We start from the raw sequence: 25,369 nt of genomic DNA, 5'->3' as shown, positions 1-25,369 counted from the left end.
CAGTGAGCAATGATCGTGCCACTGCACTCCAGCCTGGGCAACAGAGCAAGAACCTGTCTCTTAAAAAACAAAACAACAACAAAATTAGAAACAGCCCAAACAACGTCAGCTATAAAATGGATACATAAATTGCATATAATGGAATACCATAGAAATGGAAATAAATGACCCTTAATTACAGATGTCAACATGGGTGCTTCTAACAAATATGAAGCTGAGTGAAACTAGCAAGATATGTGAATATAAACATATGCTTAAAATTTATATAAAGAACAAAAAATAGCCAACTCAAAATTAATTTGGGGATAAATACATATAAAACAAATCAAAACAAAAAAATGCAAGGGAATTGCTAACAAAAAATTAGGATAAGGCTACCTCTGAGAGGGAGGGAGGAAGGTACTCTCTTTGGAAGGTCATACAACGGCCTTCTAAGTTTGTTAATGCATCATTTCTTCAGCTGGGTAGTAAGTTAAGATGTTAATTTTAATATATTTCTTTATATGTATGTTTTACACATGTCTCCATATATTTGATAAATTTCACAATTGTTTTAAAAGCCAGCTTAATTACCTACTAGCTGGGATCCATGGCTTTTCTGAACATTGCTAATAATAATACTGCCGCCTACCTCATGGAGTTGTTCTGAAGTTCAAAGGAGATAGAAGTGTGAGTGACTGTGATGGCGGATATTTTACAGAATAGGAAACATATGAGGTAAACATGTCCCTAAAGATTTCATTCTGGGTACTGCCCAGGACCACAGAATCCAGAGTGTCTAAACAGTTATTAAAGTCAAGAAGGTACTGAGGTGTCTGTGTTCTCATTGTAGAATGAGAAAGCCCATGTTCAATTCAACCCATGGGAGAACCATCATAATGAAGTGATAGCAAATTTTTCAATAAATGTGTAAATATGAGCTTTTATTGTTATGTTGTTGTAATAATGACCATAGTACTGAAAGGATCTAGAAATCATGTCACAGAAGAAGAAATTATTTAAGACCTGTTTATACTAAAATTTAGGCTAAGCGATAATAACAGTGACACAACTGTCCTCATTTTTGGGATAAACAACAGACACAGATCTATTTGTTAAGGGTTCTTTCAGAGGATGGACTGGAGAGACCGCAGGAATTTAAAAGTCAGTACCCTTCTGGTTCAATAAAAGAAAGAACTTTTTGACAATCAGTCAGAGGACACACAGAATAGACTGTATGGTAATTCCCTTGCACTTGAATTATTTGGATAAAGACAGAGTTTAGCAGAGACTCCTGTATCTGATGAAAACAAGAATTTTAAAAATAAACTACGTTACATTAAAACTACAGATAATAGGCTGGGCACAGTGGCCCATGCCTGTAATCCCAGCACTTTGGAAGGCCATAGCAGGAGGATTGCTTGAGCTGAGGAGTTTGAGACCAGTCTGGGCAACATGGCAAGACCTCATCTTTACTAAAAACAACAACAACGAAAAATCAGCCAGGCATGTGGGCATGTGCCTGTAGTCCGAGTTACTTGAGAGGCTGAGATGGGAAGATCGATTGATCGCCTGGAAGATTAAGGATGCACTGAGCTATGATCATACCACTGCACTCCAGCACGAGCGACAGAGCAAGACCCTGTCTCAAAAAAAATAAAACAAAATAAAAATACAAATAACAAAACTTTCTGTCATATTTATTTCGAAAGTTAGCTGTCCTGCTTAATATCCATCAACTACAAATAACTTAGTTTACCTCTTGGAGCCCCAATTTCCTCATCTGTAATAAGATATCTTTCCTTCAAGGTTATTTGGTAAAAATCAATGTGATATATATGGAAGTTGCCTAGCACTGATGTTCCATAAGTGCTCAATCAGCAGCTATAATTTCTAAAATTATTATTAAAGGCTTCTAAACTTGTTTCTAGCTAGATAAATAAAAAATGACATCAGTACAAGGGGGGAAAAAAAACTTTCACATTTGAAAACAGCCTAAGAACTTGTATCTGTTACTTGAAGGAAAGTGGCAAAACTGATATCCCTGGATCAGTTTCTTTAAAATGTTATCAAATGGCCTCTGGTCTCCCAGAAAGTTTCCTTGAACATGTTTTGTTCAGAAATCTTCGCCCATAAAAAAATCTCTTAAATTTCACAACCACAAAGAACTTTCTAGTTTGCTGAAATAAAAATAAGACAGGAATTATGAAGATAAGTCTTAGCACAGCAAACTACATCATGTTTACTACAATAAATAAATACTCAGGCCATCAGCTTTTAAAAATATCTAAAGCTAAGAAAAAGAATATACATATACATGACTATTTATATCCTCTGTATTTAACCTGCAGAAACCCAATCTTTAAAAAGTCAATGTCTATAAACAGGAAATGCTGCACTTCGAGATTAAACCACAGTAATTTATTATAAGTAAATAAGCATCCTACAAACAACTTCACTATAAGGACACTTGCAAATCTTTTCTTCTTATATAGTACTTTTTAAGTTCGGATTAAGTCAAGCTGTTCTCCATGAACATAATAATGGCGGAATCTCAGAGAGTTTAAAATCGTATGCAGTTTACTGTAGTTATCTTTCTATTTTGTGGAAGCACTCTGCTACACTCTGGTTTTTAGCTGGGTTCTGTTTTTCACTTGAGTTTCTAAACTAGCTTCAAATTACTAGTTGATGGTGTTGATGGTCACATACTGTAATGAAGTTGGTGGATTCGCTGAAATTAAAACCAACTCCTATTTACCACCCTTCTTTTCAAGCACAGATCAATTATTTACGATCAGGTTCACCAACACTATGTTTTAGGAGGCAGTCCATCTGAAGCCAGCTATAAATAAAGTAAATAGAATTTGACCTCAAAACTTCTTGACTCCACAGAGAACTGAAAGAAGATGGGAGGGGAGAAGCAAAGGCAGAAACAAAAAAAAAAAAAGGAAAGAAAAAGAATGGAACAAAAGAAGCCAACATCCAATGAGCTGCTTCTATGCCAGAATTACAATTTTACTTCATTCTTCGTCAATTTGTCATCATTTAATTATCACAACCCCATAAGGCAATATTATGTTCCTCTTATTAAAGATTGAGAAACTGCAGCTCAAAAAGACTAAATTGCTTACTGGGGCCACAAAGTAAGGAGGAAAACCAGAATTTGACGTGGGGTCTGTCTGATTCCAAAGCCTGGGCACTTATTTTCTACATCAGAAAAAATATTTTCAATGTTTTTAGATGCGAGTTGTTTAGGAATTTTTAAAACAAAAAGGAATTAAATAGTTCCAAATTATAGCACAGATAGCAGAAAACCATACACATAAGTTTTTAACCACCTCTAAGAATCCAAAGTGTAAGGCTGCCACCATTATGCATGAGATGCACGTGTAATTATAGAGAAAGAACAGGAAATCTAAAAGCAAGACAAAGACAGGGAGTGTCAAGTACTCATAGCCTCTTACCTGCTGTACTTCACTTTCTCCATTTGAGATTTTCTCAGTGTAAACAAAGGAGTTGAATATCCGCTGCAATGAAAAGAAAATGAACATGAGATTTTCTAAGTAAGTCATTTTCTATATGAGTGTGTATGTGAATAATTTGTTTACAACAAATAGAATCTAGTAGAAAAAAATTTTTTAATTAAAATGCAGTAATTTTACAGACAGAAACCCAAGTATCAGCCAAAGTCAATCACACTTATGTAAGCAATGCCCAGGCACCTCTGTAGTGAAATAAACCAGGTGTTACACTGTATTTTTCATTTTCAAAAATACATTTAATTATAGATTTCCGGAGTCCATGCCATTTTATCCAACTGGTATAATCTTGACAAAGTTGTGTTTCTCATTTAAATCCTGCACTCCCTGAATGCCGTAATTGTTTACAGACTCTAACATCTAATGCAATAAAGCTCTTTGAAAGGGGTTCTTTCCATATTCTCTCATGTCCCTGTTCAGTCCCTACCCAATATTATCTATCACCTTCGTTACTCAAGCACCCCCTCGGGAGAGTAACATAATAGGGCTTGCCAAATATGTGTGGACTTAAGAGAAGATCCAGTTCTTACATGCCAGGAAATATGACAGCTGTGCCAAGACATTAGGCCAAACTACAGCACACAAGCACACACATTCTTCCCCTGGTCCCTGCCTAGCTGGTACCTACTCCTCCATACATCGCCTCTATTTAAAATGTCTCTGCAGACTTAGGACTTTACCAAACTGTACCGTTACTGAGTAATCACAAGAGATTAACATATAACAAACTAAAGAATGAGAATCCAAGTTATGTATCTGTTAGATCAACAGCCTCATCATTTATCTTCAAGCTTTAAAGATACCACTGAACTCTCCAGATGAGTAAGGAGTCAGACCTGGAGATGTCAGCCAAAATTTCCTTCTTCCTTTCCATCCTGCTGCCAGGGTTTGTCAGCATCTGGGACAGCTTCCCAGACGGCCTAACACACCTGCATGGTTGTGGTACAGAAGACAAGTGAAGCCAAGTTCATCATGCAATGTACATCTAAACAGACCAAATGAAGGAAGATCAAGCTGCTGGGGCTTAGAGGGAGGTTTTGGTCAGGAGGTGGAGTGCAGGGTGGAGGGAAGCAAACAAACTTGAGAAGGACTAGGATGAAATTACAGTCTGGAAAACTATAATTACAAATCATGGTGCCTCCCATCATTCTCCAATGTGCCACTCATTCATTCAACAGGTGTTTACCATCATTTTCTTTTCTGAAAATGACTCTGCCAGTAGGAAAGTTCATTACAGGTTTCTAGTAATGTTCATAATGATATTATCATTGGCTAGTATCTACTGAATACTTACCATGGCGTGGACACCATTATAAGCACATTACATTTATTTATTTAACTCTCATAAAACACCTTTGTGAGAGGCACTATTATTATCTCTATATAGATGAGGAAACTGAAGCATATTTACGAAGTGCCTAGGGCAATTCAGATATTGTGCCTCATGTGTATATTTTATTTCATATTCATTTCAAAATTACCATAGCTTTAAAGAGGAAAAACTAAGAGTCTGGGAGATTAAATAACATACCCCCGAATCACTTGGCAAGGCTGGAATCTGAACCCAGGCAATGTGACTTCAGATCTGGCACTCCTAACTCTGTTGTCTTATAAGAATTTGCTACCTGATTGCTTTACATACATTAAAAGATGCTACGGTCAGGAGCTAACACCTGAACATGATGCAGATCAACAATCCCTATGTGTAATTTCAAAATTCAAAAGGCTCTGAAAATCAAAAGTTTTACATAACACATTTGTTAGCAAAATACGAAACAGCCTGAACTTATTTGGTAGTAAATCCTAACTTGAGCTGATGTGTATGTATAGTCCTTATTAAACCACTTAGTGTGATATTCATACATTTTGATGCAGATCTCAACCAATGTATTTGATTATGGGGCTCTGCTCTAGATCTCACTACAGGTGTGTTACATTCTGGGGCATTAGGATCCTAAATCCTGGAATACTCATTTTGGAAGAAGCACTAAGAACCTATAAGACCTCCATTCTTACAACTCCACGTTCCCAGATCCTTGGGGGACACCTTAGTTGACTACATTATAATGCTCTTAGAGGCCTGGTCAATGTCAATACCACCCATGCCCCCCAGAATACATTCTCTATTCTCATACAATTTGATTTCCAAAAACTGTTAAATAGTGCCAACAGTACATTTTTATTAAAAGTAACATAATTCATGTAGTGACTCCAGATCTTGACAAACATAGCCAATTTCTTATTTCCTTTCTGGCAGTGATATTCCAATTGATACAGTATCTGTTCTATCTTGGCAAATGCTTCCGCCAGAGTTGATTGATGAAGGAGGCATGAACTACTCCAGATCCACCCTGCTCAAGCCAGTACCCACAAAGGGCCAAATCAGATACTTCCTTCTCCTTTTTGTTAAAGCAAAGGTGAATTCCTCAGTAGTAATAAAGAATATATGCCCAGAAGGGTTCGAGAGGCTGTGTTTTGGTCCCTATTTTATTCGTTTATTATCTTAACAGGAGTGATTACTAATACTTTTATCTTCTTATGACATAAGCATTTTTATATTCTTTATATCTAATAAATATAGGTGGGCAAAAGAAAATTTTAGAACCAAGAAAGATGTTTTAAATGTGAGCAGTGGTGATTCTATAGACTACCTATTTTGTATAACCCTGTATTGACCCCAGAAGTGAAAAGGGATGTGGTAGGTCACAGTTCGGGGCTATCACCAAAGCAAAACATTTTCTTGCCCCTTCTCCTTCCTCAAGTGGTTGGGGTGTGAGATGGAGAAGAGCTTTAAGAACTTCAGTGAGGGCCAGGCGCGGTGGCTCAAGCCTGTAATCCCAGCACTTTGGGAGGCTGAGACGGGCAGATCACGAGGTCGGGAGATCAAGACCATACTGGCTAACACGGTGAAACCCCGTCTCTACTAAAAAATACAAAAAACTAGCCGGGCGAGGTGGCGGGCGCCTGTAGTCCCAGCTACTCAGGAGGCTGAGGCAGGAGAACGGCATAAACCAGGGAGGCGGAACTTGCAGTGAGCTGAGATCCGGCCACTGCACTCCAGCCTGGGCGACACAACGAGATTCTGTCTCAAAAAAAAAAAAAAAAAAAAAAGAACTTCAGTGAGATGCCATTGGAAGCCAGTAGAACCTAGACAAGTAACTCATGACTTAACGGATCAGCCACAAGTGCTAGGTTAAAGTTCAGGCTTAGGCTGGCCACAGTGGCTCATGCCTGTAATCCCAACACTTTGGGAGGCCAAGGTGGCTGGATCACCTGACGTCAGAAGTTCAAGACAAGACTGGCTAACATGGTGAAACCCCGTTTCTATTAAAAATACAAAAAATTAGCCAGGTGTGGTGGCGCACGCCTGTAATCCCAGCTACTTGGGAGGCTGAGGCAGGAAAATCACTTGAACCTGGGAGGCAGAGGTTGCAGTGAGTCAAGATTGCACCATCGCACTCCAGCTTGGGCAACAAGAGCAAAACTCTGTCTCAAAAAAACCAAACAAAACAACAACAAAAAAGTTCAGGCTTATGTATGTGCACAAGATCTCAAACTACAGGGTGAATTTTCACTATGCTTTAGGTCAATGGACAGTAATCGTCTTTCTTAAAATGCAAGGCCTGCTAAGCCCAGCTCTCAAAGGCTTAGTACTTTTATACTTTACAGTTTCAAATAAATTATTGCATTTGATTTTCACAACAACTGTATGTGGCAGGCAGGGCAGGGGTCTGAAACCACATTATACAGACTAAAAAACTACATTTCCAAAGGTAGAAAATATATCCGAGGTAAAAAGTTGAAGCATTGAGGCCTAAATCTAGGCCTTGAGTTAAAAACAGGCATTGTATTTAGCAAAGCTATTAAAAAACAAATTCATTCATATTACCTTCTTCTTCTGCATAGCCTATCCTAATACCTGCATGTAGGGAAAAAAAAAATGAGCATTTGGGGATTTTTTTTTTTCTATCCATTTTATTTTAAGCAAGATATATTGTCCAGGGTAATTAAAGAATCCCAGACAAAGGTTTTGTTTTTATTACTTTCTATTGCTATGTAAAATTATAAGAGAAATAGAGTACGGGGCTTTTTGGAACTTTTGATTTTAATTCAAGAGCCAGGAATTCAAAGTGATATACCTAGCCGACATTTTTGTGACTTTGGGGTAAAGATTTTCCTGGTTAATAGAGGACTTGGAAAATGGAAATGCAAAGGAAAAGTTTTCCTAAAACATGAAAATGATCAGCCACTGGGTGTGGTGGCTCATGCCTGTAATCCCAGAATTATGGGAGGCTGAGACAGGTGAATCACTTAAGCTTAGGAGTTCAAGACCAGCCTGGCCAACATGGCAAAACCTCGTCTATATGAAAAAACCAAAAATTAGCCAGGTGTGATGGCACCCATGGGTAGTTCAGCTACTTAGGAGGCAGAGGTGGGAGGATCACTTGAGCCCAGGAGGCAGAGGCTGCAATGAGCCGAGATTGTGCCACTGCACTCCAGCCTGGGTAACAGAGTCAGACCATGTCCCCCCTCCCAAAAAAAAAAAAAGTAAACGAAAAAGAAAAAAGAAAAGAAAATGAAGAGCCATCATGACAGGTCTGATTCTTCAGTCCTCTTGGATGATTTGCCCACAGCAACAGGGTTAGGGTATGGGTAGGCAGGATGAGCATTCTGCTTTCTTTCTTTCTTTTTTTTTATAATTATACTTTAAGTTCTAGGGTACATGTGCATAATGTGCAGGTTTGTTACATATGTATACTTGTGCCATGTTGGTGTGCTGCACCCATCAACTCGTCTTTATTCCAATTTGTCACTTTCCTTTATCCCCGATCCCCGGAGGGCTAAAGGAATCCCAGAAATCCGAACTCTTAATGTGAACACAACCTGAGGGGAGTCAGAAGTTAACTCTCCTCACTTTGCAAATCCCTGAAAATTAAGCTAAAGATACTGCCCAGCCCTGCCCATTACTCTTTCTTGTTCTTAAAATTCTTCATCAAATACTAAAACTAAAAATATGTGTTATTATATAGTGAACAGATTAAAATAGGTGAGGAATTTTAAAATGTTATTTTAAATAGAAACATTTCACAGAATCTTCTGTTACATTTATTTCCACAATTAAAAGAAAACAAGAAAAAAATGTCTTATTCTTATGTGCATGGTAACTGAGCACTCTGATTTAGAGACAAAACTGACCTTTCTCTCATTAATACATGCACCTTGGAAAACTGGCGGTATCTTCTCAAGTTAATTATATGGATATTTATGACTCAGCAATTCCAATCCTTGGTATACACCTTGCAGACACATGGTTGTGTGTTCCTCAAAAGACAAGTAGAGTGTAACAACATTCACACAGCAAAACTACTCCTAATAGCACCTACCTAGAATACTCAAATGCCAATCAGCAACAGAAAATTAAACTGTGGTGAATTCGCATAACAGAATATTCAGTGATGAGAATGAAAAATGACTGCAACATGCATCAACATGATGAATCTCACAAACATGATACTGAGTGAAAGATGCCAGACACTAGCATACAAAATGTATAATTCCATTTATATAAAGTTCAAAACCAGGCAAAACTAATATAGCCTGTTAAAAGTCAGGATAGTGGTTATTCTTTGTGAGAGAATGAACAGAATAGGGCATAAAAGGGGCTTCTGGGATGCTGAAATTTTCTGTTTCTTGATGTGGTTGGCTGCTGGTTACCGGATGTGTTTACTTTTGTAAGAATTCATTAAGATGTACACTTAAAGACTGCATTCTTCTGTATGCTATGCTTCAATAAATTTACTTTAAACATACATTCTAGGTAGTCTCTCTAAAATATACTCTACTCAAATGTTTTTGTAAATACACAAATATTTTATGTATTTTTAAAATTATGTATGCATTCTTAAAAAGGAAGGGCAAGACTCTATTAACTGGGCTATTATAAAAACTCAAAGAAAAATCTAAACCCCGATCCACCATCCAGATAAAACTGGGGCTATGCTAACTGAAGAGTCACCTAGCAATTCACAGATAAGGTCTCCTGAGCCTTCCCTCAGGCAACATCTTAATTGCTCCCTCACACTTTAAGTATATATAACATTACTTAGTTCTCCAGCTTCCCATCTAACAGTACCGTACAAATCTGAATTTTCAGCAAGAAAAGGGGTATCTTTACTGAGTTTCATCCAACCTAGATGTTCTAAAGGTATGTTACATTATTAAATCAAATCTCTTTACATATTCCTTTCTTTTATTCCCTAAGCACTGCCTCCCTGCTCTCTCCCCAAAAAAGCAGGTTCAACACAAATGAAGTTAAAAATTAGAGTCACATAACAACAATTGAATACAATTCCCCCTACCTCTACTCCAAGGGGAAGAAAAAAAAAAAAAGACAAACATCTTGTGTGTGTGTGTGTGTGTGTGTGTGTGTGTGTGCACGCGCACATGGGTAGCCTGCTTTCCCCACCTTGTACTGACTGCACCTTAGTCCTTCCCTCTCTCCATCCACTGACCCACCCTCCCAACCCATCATCTCCTCCCTTCCCATCATCTCCTCCCTTCCCAAATCTCCCAAATTAATTGAGCCTGCTTGACAGATGGCAAGAGAATTCCACTTTGCTGGAGCAAGGACAATTACATGTGTGTTTAGTAAGATGGTCAGTCCAGACAGTTGGCCCAACCTTCACGCCACCAACAACTCTGCCAAATTTTAACTAGATATTGAAATGAATGCTACAGCAGAATACCACAGCAAAGAAATAAATACCTTTGCAAGCCTAATGAGATTCTGTGGGTCTCCCTCCCTGATATTTGCTAAGAAATGTGGACTGAGTTTTTATTCAAAAGCTTATTCTCTTGCTATTTATGGGTCTCTGTGGCAAGCACATATGGCTGACAGTTCAGTAATGGCTTCATTCAGCTCTGGATCTGTTTCCATGATTCCAGGCATTGTGGCTAAAGGGGAGGAAAATATAGATCACCACTGTTATTGCAAGAAGTTGACCAACACTAACCACTAAAAGACAAAATGCTGTCATTTAAACAAATTTTTTAAAAAAATCACAGGGCAGGGTGTGGTGACTCACGCGTGTAATCCTAGCACTTTGGGAGGCAGAGGTGGGTGGATCACATGGCTGACATGGTGAAGCCCTGTTTCTAACCAAAAAAAAAAAAGCACTGAAAAGGTAATTAATGAACACTTAATTTAAGTGTTTCAAGAAATAAAATGTGTATGACTGTATTCTTCCCTAAGTATACCCTATGAATAATCTTTTACCAGGTTTGAAGGGATCCCTTCTGTCCAGATTAGACATCATCTGATTTTTACCAGACTATTTAACCTCATACTATTAAACAAATGGAAGGCCCAATAAAAATGGTATTCTCTGATGAGGCTAATTATTCTGCATTCTGAGGTCAAAAATCTGTTGCTATAGATCTTGGTCACTTTTAAAATTATTGTTATTATTTTAGAGACAGAGTCTTACTGTGTTACCCAGGCTGGAGTGCAGTGGCATGATCCTAGCTCACTGCAGCTTTGAATTCCTGGGCTCAAGTGATCCTCCCACCTCAGCCTCCCAAGTAGCTAGGACGTGTGCATCACCACTGCTGGCTAATTTAAAAAAAAATTTTTTTTTTTTAAATAAGAAATAGGATCTCACTATGTTGCTGAGATTGGCCTCAAACTTCTAGCCTCAAGCAATCTTCCCACCTTGGCCTCCCAAAGTGCTGGGATTACAGGCATGAGCCACCATGCCTGGCCTTTGGTCAATTTTTAATCTCACAATTTGTTCATTTTGGATACAGGCGGCTCAAGAAAATAGTTTGCCAAGAGTATCAAAAAGGCTACCACTAAAAAGAAAAATAGAAAGTAACCTAAGTATCCAACAATAGGAAACCAATTAAAGACTCTTCATCCAATCAAAAACATTGGGCAGCTATTAAAAGCATGTTTATATAAAAAATTTATTAATATGTGTAAAGCAGCATTTAAATATATAAATATTCTAATTGTGTGTGTGTGTGTGTGTGTGTGTGTGTGTGTGGATGTACTATGTATCATAATGTTGCCATGTATCCCAAGGACCTGGAATGCACTCAGGTGCTTTGCAACACATTATCTCATTTAATAATTACAACAACCTTTATAACTACGTCCTCATTTTACAGATGAGGGAACTGAGGTTCTGAGAGATTAATTTGACAAAACTGAGCATTAGTAAGTACATGGTCAAGTCTGAATACAAAGCCCGTTTTACTCCTAAATTTATGTGTAATCCCCTATGCAAAGATCATCTTTAATAGAGAATAGAGTTTAATAGAGAAAACTTATGTAACACCTAGAAGTTGACCAAAATAGTCACAGGGCTTGCCTGTAAATAATATATATCTAAGATATATATTTTTCCTTTCTTCCCCCACAATCTTAAAATTGAATATATAACAGAGAAAGACAAACATTTTTCAGAGTTGTCAAACTCACAAAAGCACATACATCCAAAGTTACAACTAGACTCTACACCACCTCAGCTTTCTGAGGAGAAAATAAATTCAAAGGCTTATGTTTGATGCTCACTATAAAAACTACATCTTGAATGGCACAGTAACTTGCGAGAAACCAGGGCTATTCCAGTTTATATAACAAAGGGAAATGCTTAGTTACTGAAAACCATGGCAAAGGAAGAGGCTTACATTGGGAATTTAAAACAAAATGCATCAGTGACACAATAGATGACCTTGTGCAAATCAAACTGTACCCATGTCCCAGCTCAACAGACTTCCTTATTTTGTTTTAATGTTGCTATAAATAATGATAATAGCTAATGCTTATATAGTGCTTACTATCTGTCAGGCACTAAGTGCTTTACATAACTCATTTATCTCATAAACGAGAAGATGAATTCATATAGAGTGCACTAAAAATACTATAAATGTACTTCACACACCATTATGATAGTTATCTACTATTATTCTATTTTACTACAGTTAATCTTTTAAGACTATAATAACATTCTATTAATGATAGTTATTCTACGATAGTTGGAGGTATGGGGGGAACAAAAATACCTGTTTAGATATTTACCAATTCAATTCCCACCTCATTCTGTTTTTGTTTTCTTATCACCCAGGTGGATGGAATGCAGTGGCATGATCACAGCTCACTGCAGACTTGACCTCCCAGGCTCCAGGGATCCTCTCACCTCAGCCTCCTGAGTAGCTGGAATCACAGGAGTGCACCAGCACGCCTGGCTAATTTTTGTGTTTTTGTTGGGTTTTTTTTTTTTTTTTTTTTTTTTTTTGTAGAGACAGGGTGTCGCCATGTTGTCCAAGTTGGTCTTGAACTCCTGGGCTCCAGCAATCTGCCCACCTCAGCCTCCCAAAGTGCTGGGATTACAGGTGTGAGCCACTGCTTCCAGCCCCACACCTCATTCTTAACATCCTCCCACCAATGACAATTTCCCTATTTTCTAAAGTTCTACAGCAAAGACTGTCTATGCTACAATCAAAGTAATATGTCCCTTATAAAACATTTGAAAATATATAAAGAAGGGAAAAAATCTGTATCTGACTACTCCATAAAACCAATATTGTTTACATTTTACTATATTTCCTTCCAGTCTTTAGAATTTCTAGGTCCTAACCCTATTGTAAATTCCTTGACAACTGGCCCATGCCATGATTCCTTAACACAGTGGATTGTACACAGAAAGCATAAATAAGCATTGCGTATCCACTAACCTAGGCATTCAATTATACAGATCATTATTTTATTTTAGTTGAGTGCTCAACCAGCTAGCAAAAACAAGAAGATAGCCTTTCTCCCTAGGCTAAAAAATGTTCCCCTTCTCTCAACAATCTATTAACAAGTCTTTCCTTCTATTTTTCCTCCCTTGTCCTCTTTCAGCTCTAAGTATGTGTATGTGTGTGCACATGTGCGGGCATACACACACACACACTCACAGCCACTTGGATACTTCAAATTTGCCAAAGAACTCAAATTATGAATTCCTTAGTCCGGTGGCATTTAACTTTAACACCCTACAAACCAACATGAGCTCTGAATTGTAAGAAAGCATGTGGGAGAGTCACAATTTGCTGACAAGTGTCACCTTTACAAAGGGCTGCCTATTTTGGTTCACTCCATCCCTCAAAAGAAATTTCAGGGAAAAAGGGACAGCCTGAGCTCTGATTTAGCAGGGAAATTCTAAAGCAATCATCTCAGCAAGAAGAGTTTCTAGTCTCCATCACTTGATTTCCTGTTATAGTATTCAAAACCAGGCGAGCGGGTGAGTAAACATGATCCTGGAGAACAAAGGCAGGCAAACCAAGACGGAAACACTTCCCTAAATGCAATAAAGGTTCGGAAGGGTTACTGGGTTTTTGTTGTTGTTTTGGCTTTCAAAGCACATAAAAGGGAAAAAGTCAAATAAATCAGTTCCACATGTCGGAGAAAGTCTGCTGTTAGCCAATGTAACTTGACTAAAAGTAATATTCATGACAATGCACATGGCAACCTCTCAGAAATGGAAAGTAGAGTTGCCCAAACTCTTTGCAGATGGTGCCAAATTTCCACTCCCCTATTTCCACTCTCCTAACACCAAATGCCTCCACCCCTACCCCCTAGATCTCCATTAAGGCAATTTTTGTTTCACTTTGAAAGGAAAAAAAAAAAGAGGTATTTAGCGGCTATACATGTATTCTTGGAGGGTGGTGCTTTACATAAGCCTTCAATATTCAGTGTTCTGTGTGTACACGAATCCACACAAATGCTTAGGTCTCTGGGAATCTATCCATTAAGGACAAAGGGAACTGGAAAACCTGAGATGCTTAATCTTCCAGACTTAAGTGACTGATGTTTAATTAGTGTCTCAGGCAATCAATCAAGTCCTTTCTAAAGGAGTCAGAAGCTATATAAAATATGGTCCCATACCCTTAAGAAACTCACCCTTTAGTTGGCAAGAGAAATTAGGAATAAAAAAATAAAAAGCTACAGTGAACAATGCAATACAGACTCTGGTATGAACTCAGTATGCTTGGCACAGGCCCAAGGTGCTGTCAGAGTTCAGCAGGGGAGAAACTTGGACTTGCCTTTGAGGTAGGATTTAAATAGGAAAAGAGAAAAAAAGCTTGGGTGAGAGCATTTCAGAGCATTCACTAAGAGGGTCTGGTGCTTAGTATACGTTCATAAAGAAAATATTTATTAAGCCCCACTTTGGGCCAGGTACTGTTCTAGACCGTAGAGATACGGGAGTGGGTATAACAGAGAAAAATCCTTGCCCGTTTGGACCCTACATTCTAGCCCCATTGGCCTCAACTTACAAAGGACTCACTACACATTGGCCTGCATATTTGGAAATGGGGTGTTCAAAGATAAAGACACTGTTTCTTGCCTGAAAAAGTTCACATTCTAGAGAGGCCCTGAAGCCAATAATTATGATACAAAGTTATGTGTGGTAACAGAAAGCCAAGCTTCGTAAGGGGCACTTTTGGAAATAAAGTTGAACTAAATGGAATACATAGACTGTGGAGGGTTTTCAAGCCGGGGAGAGGAGTTGGCTTTTATGCATGTGGTAGGCACTTAGTAAATATTTTTTTGAATGGGTAAATGAATAAATGTATATTTGCCAAGAAATAAATAGCCGTTAAAAGGATTTTTAACTGGGGAGTGACATGATAAAATAGGTGCTTTAAGAATGTTTATATTCCACATGCTCACGGCCAGGCACCCACTTTCCTATACCGTTCCTAAGCCTTTTCACAAAGCAAAAAATGCGGTCCATTTAGAAATCCATTAGCATCCCAAGGGTCTGTGACAATTCTAAGAACCAAATGAACTGCATTATCTTCTAGTATGATGCTTGAGAGGCTCTGACGTGGAGTTTCCCATGTGTCTTACCTCCTCCAAAAGATTATAAAGTCCTCTGAGGGGCAGTTTTATTCAGTCTTGCAATCCCTATAGCACTTGCAGGGAGTAGTGTTGGAGAAATGAGACTGAGAAATACTTGTTCAAAAAATAATTTTAAAATAACTTAATGGAAAACAACTGTTGGGGTTTAAAACACAGTTGCAATGTTGCATTCTGAGATGAAAATAAGTTTTCAACACTTCAAAATATGCTACTAACCGTGAGGCTGTTCTGGATGTTTTTCCGAAGAAATGTTCGTTTATATCACGTCCAAAGAGAGAATTTTCATAAATACAATTCTAGTATATTCCTTTATTCAAATAAATACCTTTTCAGTACAATCATGAAGTACAGAAAGCATAAATCAAAACATCACAAAACCTAAATAAGTAATAATATCAAATTGCAGCTCTGTGCGAACTAGCTCTACAGTCTGGTGAAGTCATTTAGCCTCCTCCCTAGGCTTAGTTTCCCTCACATAAAAAACAGGAAACTGGGTTAGATTCTATAAAATACCGTGAACCTAAAATTTCTACTCTACCATTGTGCTAGAATTTTACTGACATGCCAATTGCTAGACTTTTGAAAAGCTACTAATGCTAACAGTCTTTCTATCATATGATGTCACAAGAAAATTATATTTGCTGACTTACATTGTTTAAAAATAATTATAAATACATCTCTGAAACTGCTGCAGGGGGGAGTACCCAAATACTGATGCAATGAATGTTTTAAGATTAAAATTTAAATAGAATCAATCTTGAAAATGACGAGTTTAAATGTGGAAATTGAAGCCATGAGTCAAAGCAGTTAGCCTTTATGGAATAAATGTGACGCTAATATGATTACATAAATGACTCCCAGGTCCTCCTGACTGTATCGTTTTTCAGGCTCTCACAGCCAGGGTGCCTGTCACGCATATCGAATGCCATGGTAACAGCCCTTGCCTGTAAAGGCTGCAGTACCACATGCCATGACTTTCAACAATAATTATTAACTAACATCTTGACTGAATGATGGCTTTCTGGACTCAGATGCACAATATAATTTTAATAAATAAATAAATGCTGGGTAGAAATTTTCTTAAGTTTTTAGGGTTAAAAATAAAATAAACGTAAAACGGGGAGTTAAAAAAAATCTTTGCCACTTACCAACAGGGTGGCCTTGGAAAGGTTAGATTTGTCTCCATTTCCTCATTCATAAAATGTAGGTGATAACAGGTACTTCACTGGTTTTTGTGAGGCTCAATGCAAGTATAGCACTTATTTCTTGCATATAGTAAGAGCTCAATAAATAGCAACTTTTAAAAACTCTTCAAAAAGAACACGTATTCACAGAAATAATCATTTGGGTCCCATTCCTAATGATAAGAACTCCTCCAAATCAGCATTTCTGAAGCCTTCGGAAGTGATAAGACTTTTGCAAAGCTATACATTCTCAGAAAATGGCTGTGATATTAAAGATCCAGCTGTGACACTAGTAGTTCCCAGTGCCTTTATAAGCTCCGCTCCCAGCCTCAACAAACTGGCCATTTCAAGTTCAAGTTCGACCCTTGAGAAAGTGATTTTTCCCCATTTGTAAGACCTGATGGGAACATCTGTCTGAGAACAAGTCAAATCTCCAGTTTACTTTAGCTCAAGGCTTTGGACGTACATGCCAAGGAGGCCAAACTAGTAAACATAAGTTCCGAAATACGTTGAAGAGGTGCTGGTCCCTCCCAATCTAGCACTGCTCAACAAACAATTTGTTTTTTTCCGGCAGGGCGACATAAGTACTGGGTGAGGGGAAAACGCAATCATCGGCTATCCTTTAAACAGAATAGGAGGGCTGGTCTCAGACACCTTCCCAGACCTACGCAAGCAGAGTCAAAAAAGATTAAACTCCTTTTGGTGCTGTCACTGAATATTTACTTTCACATCATGCTGCAAATACAGTGACCCTCACAGAAGGCAAAAGGACTCCTGCTCACCTAGAGAGGCAGTCTAGTATGGGGACAAAGGTCTGGGCTTCGGATCTTCCAGACTTCAGGTATGTCAGATGTGTGTAACCCAGAACAAATTATCCAAAACGTTTGTTTCCTCACAGGAATTTCAGCAACACGCCTCCAACCCCACAGAGACAGAATAGATGTATCATAGCCACCTATTAGGTTTGCTCTTGGGATTAAATGGCATGACCAGCTAAGACAGCATCTGGTATACTGTTTTTGCCCAATTAAGTGTAGCTGGTATTAAAACTGTTGTGGTTTTCTCCAAATATCCAACATCCAGTGTTAATCACCCATACATGTTCAGTAAATGTTAAATGACTAAATAAAAGATTTGGTACAACTACTCATTTGACAGAAGAGGAAATCAAGCGTCCATGAGGTATGTGATAAGTGACCAACCAGAGGCAGGACCGAATACTTCTCCTAACTCTCAGCCTCCCACTATTAAATTTTTTACCATGCTAATTCCTCACGCAATTTTCAAAATCTGGCTGTACTGCATACCGAACTAGAAACTAAACGATATTTATCTACCCCTCAATGCCAGTTGGAATGGAAAGGGAAAATTTATTATCCCACCAAACTACTGAACAAGGACAAACCAGAACATCAAATTATTCTCCCCACCAAGTAAATATTTAATTTGGCTTGAGTTCCTGGATGGGAGCATGGTGTAGTGGAAAGAGCATGGGTTCTGGAAGCAAGGAAGTTGGACTCTGGCTGCTGGCTCCACATTTAGTCTATAGAGTTGAAGGCATGTTGTTTAAATGCCCGAGACTCCATTTTCCCATCTCCAAAAATGGGTATAATAAATCTATGTTTGGGGAGTGACGACTAAGGGAGGAATACAACATTTCTTTATGGAATGATGAAAAATGTTCTAAAATTAGATCATATGATCATTGCATAACTAGAAATTTACTAAAAACTACTGAATTATACACTTTAAATGGGAGACTTTATGGAATGTAAACCATCTCAATAATATCAACCTTATGGTCACAGCTTTGAGGACTTAGTTATTACCTATGTGAGGAATATGATGGGGAGCACATCGTAGGTGCTCAATAACAGTTGCATAAATTGGATTTCTGACACAAAGGTGATGGTTATTAAACTTAAGGGTACAAAACACATCTTGGATTGCTTGTTATAAAAGGCAGATTCCTAGGCCCCCCACCTCCACAGATGACTCCAGAGGCCCGGAGGAAGCCGGGGGAGGTCAGCATATGTAAGACTCATGGAGGTGGTCCTGAGGGAGGTGGCCTACTAAACACTGCTTTAAAAATCCTACACTAGGGGACTTTTCAAATGGAGACATTTCTACTGTCAATTTCTTGAAATGTCAGTAATAGTCTCCCTATATTGAATTTCTGTACAAATCCAAATTCCCAGGGCTGGGTGTGGTGGCTCACGCCTGTAATCCCAACACTTTAGGAGGCTGATGCGGGTGGATCACCTGAGGTCAGGAATTCGAGACCAGCCTGGCCAACATGGGGAAACTCTGCCTCTGCCTCTACTAAAAATACAAAATTAGCCGGGCATGGTGGCGCATGCATGTAATCCCAGCTACTTGGGAAGCTGCGGCAGGAGAATCACTTGAACCCGGAAGACAGAGGTTGCAGTGAGCTGAGATCATACCATTGCACTCCAGCCTGAGCAACAAGAGCGAAATTCCATCTCAAAAAAAAAAAAAAAATCCAAATTCCCATCAAGTATACTTAAAAGTAAGCTCTGGTTAAAAGAAATTTCTTAACAAAAATGCAGGGAAGGAGGGAAGAAGAGGGAAGAAAGAAGAGAACTTATCTACTGCTGCTAAACTACTTAGTGGGGGCAAAAAGGACATATTCCTGATCTTTAGTGACTAACAACCACTTTCTACTTGTGTCCACCAAGTTCAGAATTACAGATGAAATAAGCTTTAGTGGGCTTCCTGAGACGACAGGAGAAAGAGAAGGAACAGGCACTTTGATTTATAATGTCTCTGCCTTAACCAACCTGAAAAGTATCTACTGCTATCCCTGTTCTACAGATGAGGAAACTAAGGCTTGGCAGAATGCGTGACAAAGCTACTTCCACCAAAGTCTCAGATCCAATATGCAGAAGAGTGAAACTGCAATCCCACAACTCTAGGCTTCCCAACGGCAAGGCCAGGGGGCTGGAATCTGGGCTCTAGATCTCTTGGTCCTTCCAGGAGGTGAAAAGGCTGATCAGCTTCCATTGTCCTAGCTTCAGCCTTCTTTAGCTGAATGTTCTAGAAATGCTCACTTGCCAGTCATGGCCCGACTCAGTTTCCTGTTACTGAGCACAGATTATGGGGCAGCCCCAAGCTAGGCTCCTGGGGATGCAGCACTAAGACAGTCCTGTCCTTGAATTGTTCAGAGTGCAAGGGAGAAGAGGCCAGTGCAAGCAGATACTGCAGGACACATAGCGGCAAGTGTGAGGAAGTGACATTCCATCCAAATATTACACAAAGTCATCGGGAGCCTCAGGCTCAGCATTCAACAGTGAATATTATTAAGGCCTGATGTGCAGAGTGGAGGAGATAACAGGAGGGCTTTTTGTTTGTTTACCTGCCCTTCATATTTATCAAGAGCCCCAAATCAATACTTTTGATCTTCTCTCCTAATGAGATTCTACACACAGTCAGAGATAAAATAACACAATAGAAAGAAAAAGATGGCCGGGCGCGGTGGCTCACACCTGTAATCCCAGCACTTTGAGAGGCCAAGGTAGGTGGATCACCTGAGGTCAGGAGTTCAAGACCAGCCATGGCCAACATAGCGAAACCCTGTCTCTACTAAAAATACAAAAATTAGCCGGGCATGGTGGTGCACGCCTGTAATCCCAGCTACTCTGGAGGCTGAGGCAGGAGAATTTGTCCAACCCAGTAGGCAGAGGTTGCAGTGAGTCAAGATCATGCCACTACGCTCCAGCCTGGGTGACAGAGTGAGACTCCGTCTCAAAAAGAAAAAAAAAGAGAGAAGAAAAAGGTATTATTCAGTTTTGAGTTTGCATTCCATTAATAGAACACATCATGTATAGTATTCTCTGAATTAATGTTTTAAAAACAAATGCTGAAATTAGTTCATAAATGACACAATTATACTGCATGTTTACATTGAGTTAATTTGGTAAACAGATACATTTAAAATATTAGTGTTGGTAACTCTGTTTGGCATTTCTTCACTTATTAATATACTAACAGCTTCAAAAACTAGAGGAGGGCTGGGCCACTCTCAGCCTCTAAAAAGCCCAGCTGCCGTAAATACACATGGATGAATCCTGGTTACCCAAGTATTTGCAATATTGCCCATCTATAGCCACAGCAGCTCGGCGTCTGAAGGGCTTCTCTCTTTTTTTTGAGACAGGGTCTCGCTCTGTCACCCAGGCTGGAGTGCAATGGCACAATCTCGGCTCACTGCAAACTCTGCTTCCTGGGTTCAAGTGACTCTTGTATCTCAGCCTCCCATGTAGCTGGGATTACAGGCCTGCACCACCAGGCATGGCTAATTTTTGTATTTTTAGTAGAGACGGGGTTTCACCATGTTGACCAGGTTGGTCTAAAACTCTTGGCCTCAAGCAATTCACCCACCTCAGCCTCCCAAAATGCCGTGATTACAGGCGTGAGCCACCACGCCTGGCCCTGCAAGGCCTCTCTTTGGGGCTCTGTTGGGAACTCCAATCTCACATATTCAAGTAATTGCCCTAATCCTACAGAATTCACTGATTCATGTCCCGTCTCTCATTATAAAAGATACCAATAAACAGTAACAAATCCGTCTGAGTTGTTACCTTCTACCACTATTGTTGCTGCTGCTGCTACTACTAGTACTACTACTTTACTCCTCCTCCTCCTCCTCATTACAAGCTTTCAAGCAAGAACAACAAGACCTATTTTATAGACGATGAATCAGACATAGAGAGTTAGTAGATTTGAATTCAGATATGTCTGACTCCAAGACAGTCTCTTGCCACTTTCAGGCCCAAAACCCTCTGACGGCTTACCAATGAATTCTGAGTAAAACCCCAAGTCCTATCTTAGTTCCAAAGTCTTTACCTACATCATGCACACCTTTTGAGCTTCTCCCCAGTCCTTGGCCCTTCTTTTCTTTCCCCACCCCCCAACATACTAGTCTTCGGGTTGCCACTCAAACTTGATGAGCGTTCTCCAGTTGCAGGGCCTTGGCACTCCCCATTCCTCTCTCTGAAACACATCTCCTTGGGACGGCTTGCTCCCAGCCTACCTCCAATGCCAAATGCCAATTTATGCAAATGCTCAAATGCCATTTTATGCAAAATAGCAACTCCAGTAGCTCATCACATCCAACACACCTTACGCTCTACTGCTGTCTGCAGTCTCCACAATATGTATGCTGCATGAGCACGAGGGCTTTTTTGCTGTTGTTGTTATTCCCAGTGTCCCCAGTGCCTAGAACCAGCCTATAGTAGGCATTCAATTAATTAATTCACAAGAAGGACCCAAGTTGTACATCTGCTATGAGTGAGCCATACCCCACTGGAAATTCAAAACACAGAGAACCACTCAAAGAGGCTCTCTCTGCTACTTAGAATGTAATTTGCCTCTAATTTCCCTGATAAGTTTTATCATTAAGACTCCCTTAATTTTCACCTCCTTGGAAAGTATTCTGATCTTTATGCATTGGGGGCCTCACACTATTCTAACACTTTACAAAAAGCACTGCAATTATTTGTTTACATATCTAGTCCTCCCCACCCTTATCCCTATCCTGTGAGTTTCTAGAACACAGGGACTCATTCTTGCTCATCTTTCAATTCCCAGTACACAGTGGCTTGCCATATTTAATATATGGTGTAGTGATACCTTCTAATACGTCCTACAGAAGCTTCCAGTATTCAGGTAACAGTATGAGTCTGGCATTAAACTGTAACATGGAAGATTTTCCCACCACAAAAAGCAGTATCACCAACCAAACCCATCACTGTATAAACACACACAGCCTGTGCTGGTGTAGCAAACACTTCTCCATGTTTGAGCAACAAATAGACACCAGGAAGTAATGCGCAAGTTAATAAGCTAAGAATCACTCTAAACACATCTGTTTGTAGATATTGGTTCTGTCAGAGTTTATGGTCTTGTTGACCTTGTTTACTTTCCCAGAATAAGTTCTTCAAGATGGTCTTCTTTGTCATTGTTCTGGTTCTCCTTCTCCTCCCAACCCTATACACATCACACACACACACACACACACACACACACACACACAACCACATTCTTCCTAAGTTATTAACTAATGAAAAGCAAAGTTATTCATCCTCAGATTAAACTCTTGACTTAAATTAGATGTTTGTCGGGATTCCTCCCTTCTCGATCTCTTCAATCCTAATTAATAATCAAGGAATCTGGAAGAAGCCACAAACACTACGCAAATGCAGGCAGGTGAAATCAGTTTGCTTAATGTCAGCACAGGAGAGGAGGGCTGTATCCAACTACAATAAGTTGGATTCCCTGAAACTGTCCGACTTACAGACTCTAGAGTGTTTCCTTTAAAGGGGGTTTTGGGCAGGCAGGAAATAAGGATGCTTTTCATTCTATCCACAATACATTAATTTCAAGTTTAAGGAATGAAGCCAGCAGAGAAGCATTCCATATAATGAACTGACTTGTGCTGTATTATAGAACTGGCTGAATCTGATATACAGTTCATTGCCAATAAGGTTTTCCTTGAATTTTTAAAAACAAATTCCTAGAGAGATTGAGGCTTAGGAAATAAGTACTTGTGATAATTCATTCTTCCCTCTTAAAAAAAAAAACCGACAATGGAATGTTGATACACATCTGAGCTCATTCTTTTTTTTTTTTTTTTTTTTGAGATGGAGTTTTGCTCTGTCACCCAGGCTAGAGTGCAGTGGTGCCATCTCAGCTCACTGCAACCTCATCTTCCTGGGTTCAAGCAATTCTCCTGACTCAGCCTCCCAAGTAGCTGGCATTACAGCTGCCCACCACCCTGCCCCCTAATTTTTGTATTTTTAGTAGAGACGGGATTTCACCATGTTGGCCAGGCTGGTCTCGAACTCCTGACCTCAGGTGATCCGCCTGCCTCGGCCTCCCAAAGTGCTGGGATTACAGACATGAGCCACCACACCCGGCGCTCATTCCTTTTAATTAACCATTCCAGGGAAGAGTCAGCTCATTAATAATGGCCAAAAAAACAAAAACAAAACAAAACAAAAAAAACTCCTCACCATGACCAGGTAAATAAGGCTAAAGGTATGTTTCACTTTATATCTTTACTATTTTTGAACTTGAGCCTCCAACTTTTTTTCTAGATGTATACACAAAGATTTCTAAGATCTTGTCAATGACCTTAATTTCCAGCTCAACTATTATTTCTTAAAGTTATGTTTTTGCTGACTATTTAAGAAGTTGCTATTCTTAAGTCCCTAGGGAGGAATGATGGGAATAAGGTGATAGAACCAATCTCTTTTGTTGAGGTTGGGATTTGCAAAAGTTAAATGGCCCCAGGTAATGCTAAACTGTTCAAGCACCAGGAATCAGCACTGAAGCAAGCACTCTGTTCTTCCAATTAAACTATAGGGCAAAACGCTAAACATAATTTTCAGTTTTAAAGGAAGGGTTCTGTGTTATTAAATCCTGACCATGAAGGATGCCTTACTCTTTTATTGCCAGGCACTGTGCTACTTCAGTAGACACCAAATGATCCTCACTACAGAATCATCAATGTTGGCTACAAAGGCATCTTTTGTTTTGTTCTAGTCAGTAAAGCTTTACCAATCGTAAACAACTATAAGGATGAAAAAGTAGATTTGGCCAAAATCATAGAAGACCTAGAAGTAAGACTTAAGTTTTGGAAATTATAAAAACCCTCTAAAGTAACATTATAGAGCAGGGGAATGAATTGGTCTGATCTGGGCCTATAGAATAGTTCTTGGCAGCAAGACTTATTCAAAAATGAAAACATAACATAGGGTCGAATACGGATACGAGGACCAAAGGCTGTTGTGGATTCAAATCCCAGCTCTGCTGATTACTAGCTGAGTGGTCAAGGGCACATTACCTAAGCCCTAAGTTCCTTCCCTCCCATTTCATAGGACTGTTATATTAATAAGATAATTCATGTATCACAGTAACACAGTAGCCAGCATATGGTAAGTGCTCAATAAGCAATAACTTTTATTGTTGCTAATGTAATAAACCAAAAAAGAGAACTGGAAGACTAGAATAAGATGATGATTCTAGTAGCAAAAGAAGGAAAATGGATACAAGGGGCATTTTTGAGCTCTCAGTTGTGGATTGGTTGTGGAGTATTGAGAACAAATGGAGTATTAAGAATAAAAATGCCAGAAAGATTTGAAAGCTGGGTAATTACAGGACCAGCAATGATAGGTTCCATTTTGAGTGTGTTAGTTTTTACCTAGTCAAAATGAAAGAAACAAGAAAGAGAAATAAGCAGTATTTTTCTATGGTTACTGAAAAGGCAGAAAAAATTAAAAGCATAGTTAGTGAAAGTTATCCCATCTTTTTCAAACAGGGTACAGACATCAAGCCACTTCTCTTAGAAAAGGAGTTTCAAGAAAAATTCATGGAATTTAATTAGAAACATTTTTTGAAACATGTAACTTATACCCTTTTATAAAAACAAACATCAGACAATAGACTCATGACTTCAAATCTCATTTCTCCAAATCATAACAGATACTTAAAACAGTATGCAACTAGAATATAATATAACCCAATGAAATGTAGGAAGTATAATAATATAGGTATACATTTTTAAAATGTCAGATGTCAGCATTGTAAAACAAATTCAAGAGTCTTGCATTTATTTCCAATGCCATTAAATTGGGGAATACCATCAGGCATAAGGATATTTTTTAAATGGAAAAAATGTGATTACAAATATCAACATCAACCAGGTTATTCTTAAATAATAATACTAACACTAATGCTTC

General features: G+C 38.9%; 1 protein-coding gene across 1 annotated transcript in view; it reads right to left on the bottom strand.

Annotated features, from left to right (window-relative positions):
- Nucleotides 1-25,369, bottom strand: part of CACHD1 (cache domain containing 1) — a 228,708-nt gene that overhangs the window by 142,522 nt on the left and 60,817 nt on the right. The window contains exon 2 of the mRNA XM_011985473.1: nucleotides 3,444-3,506. Within this exon, the coding sequence (XP_011840863.1) occupies nucleotides 3,444-3,506 (63 nt within the window). The remainder of the gene's footprint in view (nucleotides 1-3,443; nucleotides 3,507-25,369) is intronic.

Source organism: Mandrillus leucophaeus, unplaced genomic scaffold (genome assembly GCF_000951045.1).
Source record: "Mandrillus leucophaeus isolate KB7577 unplaced genomic scaffold, Mleu.le_1.0 Scaffold284, whole genome shotgun sequence".
Classification (NCBI taxonomy): Eukaryota; Metazoa; Chordata; class Mammalia; order Primates; family Cercopithecidae; genus Mandrillus; species Mandrillus leucophaeus.
This window is presented reverse-complemented; position numbering and strand designations above follow the sequence as displayed.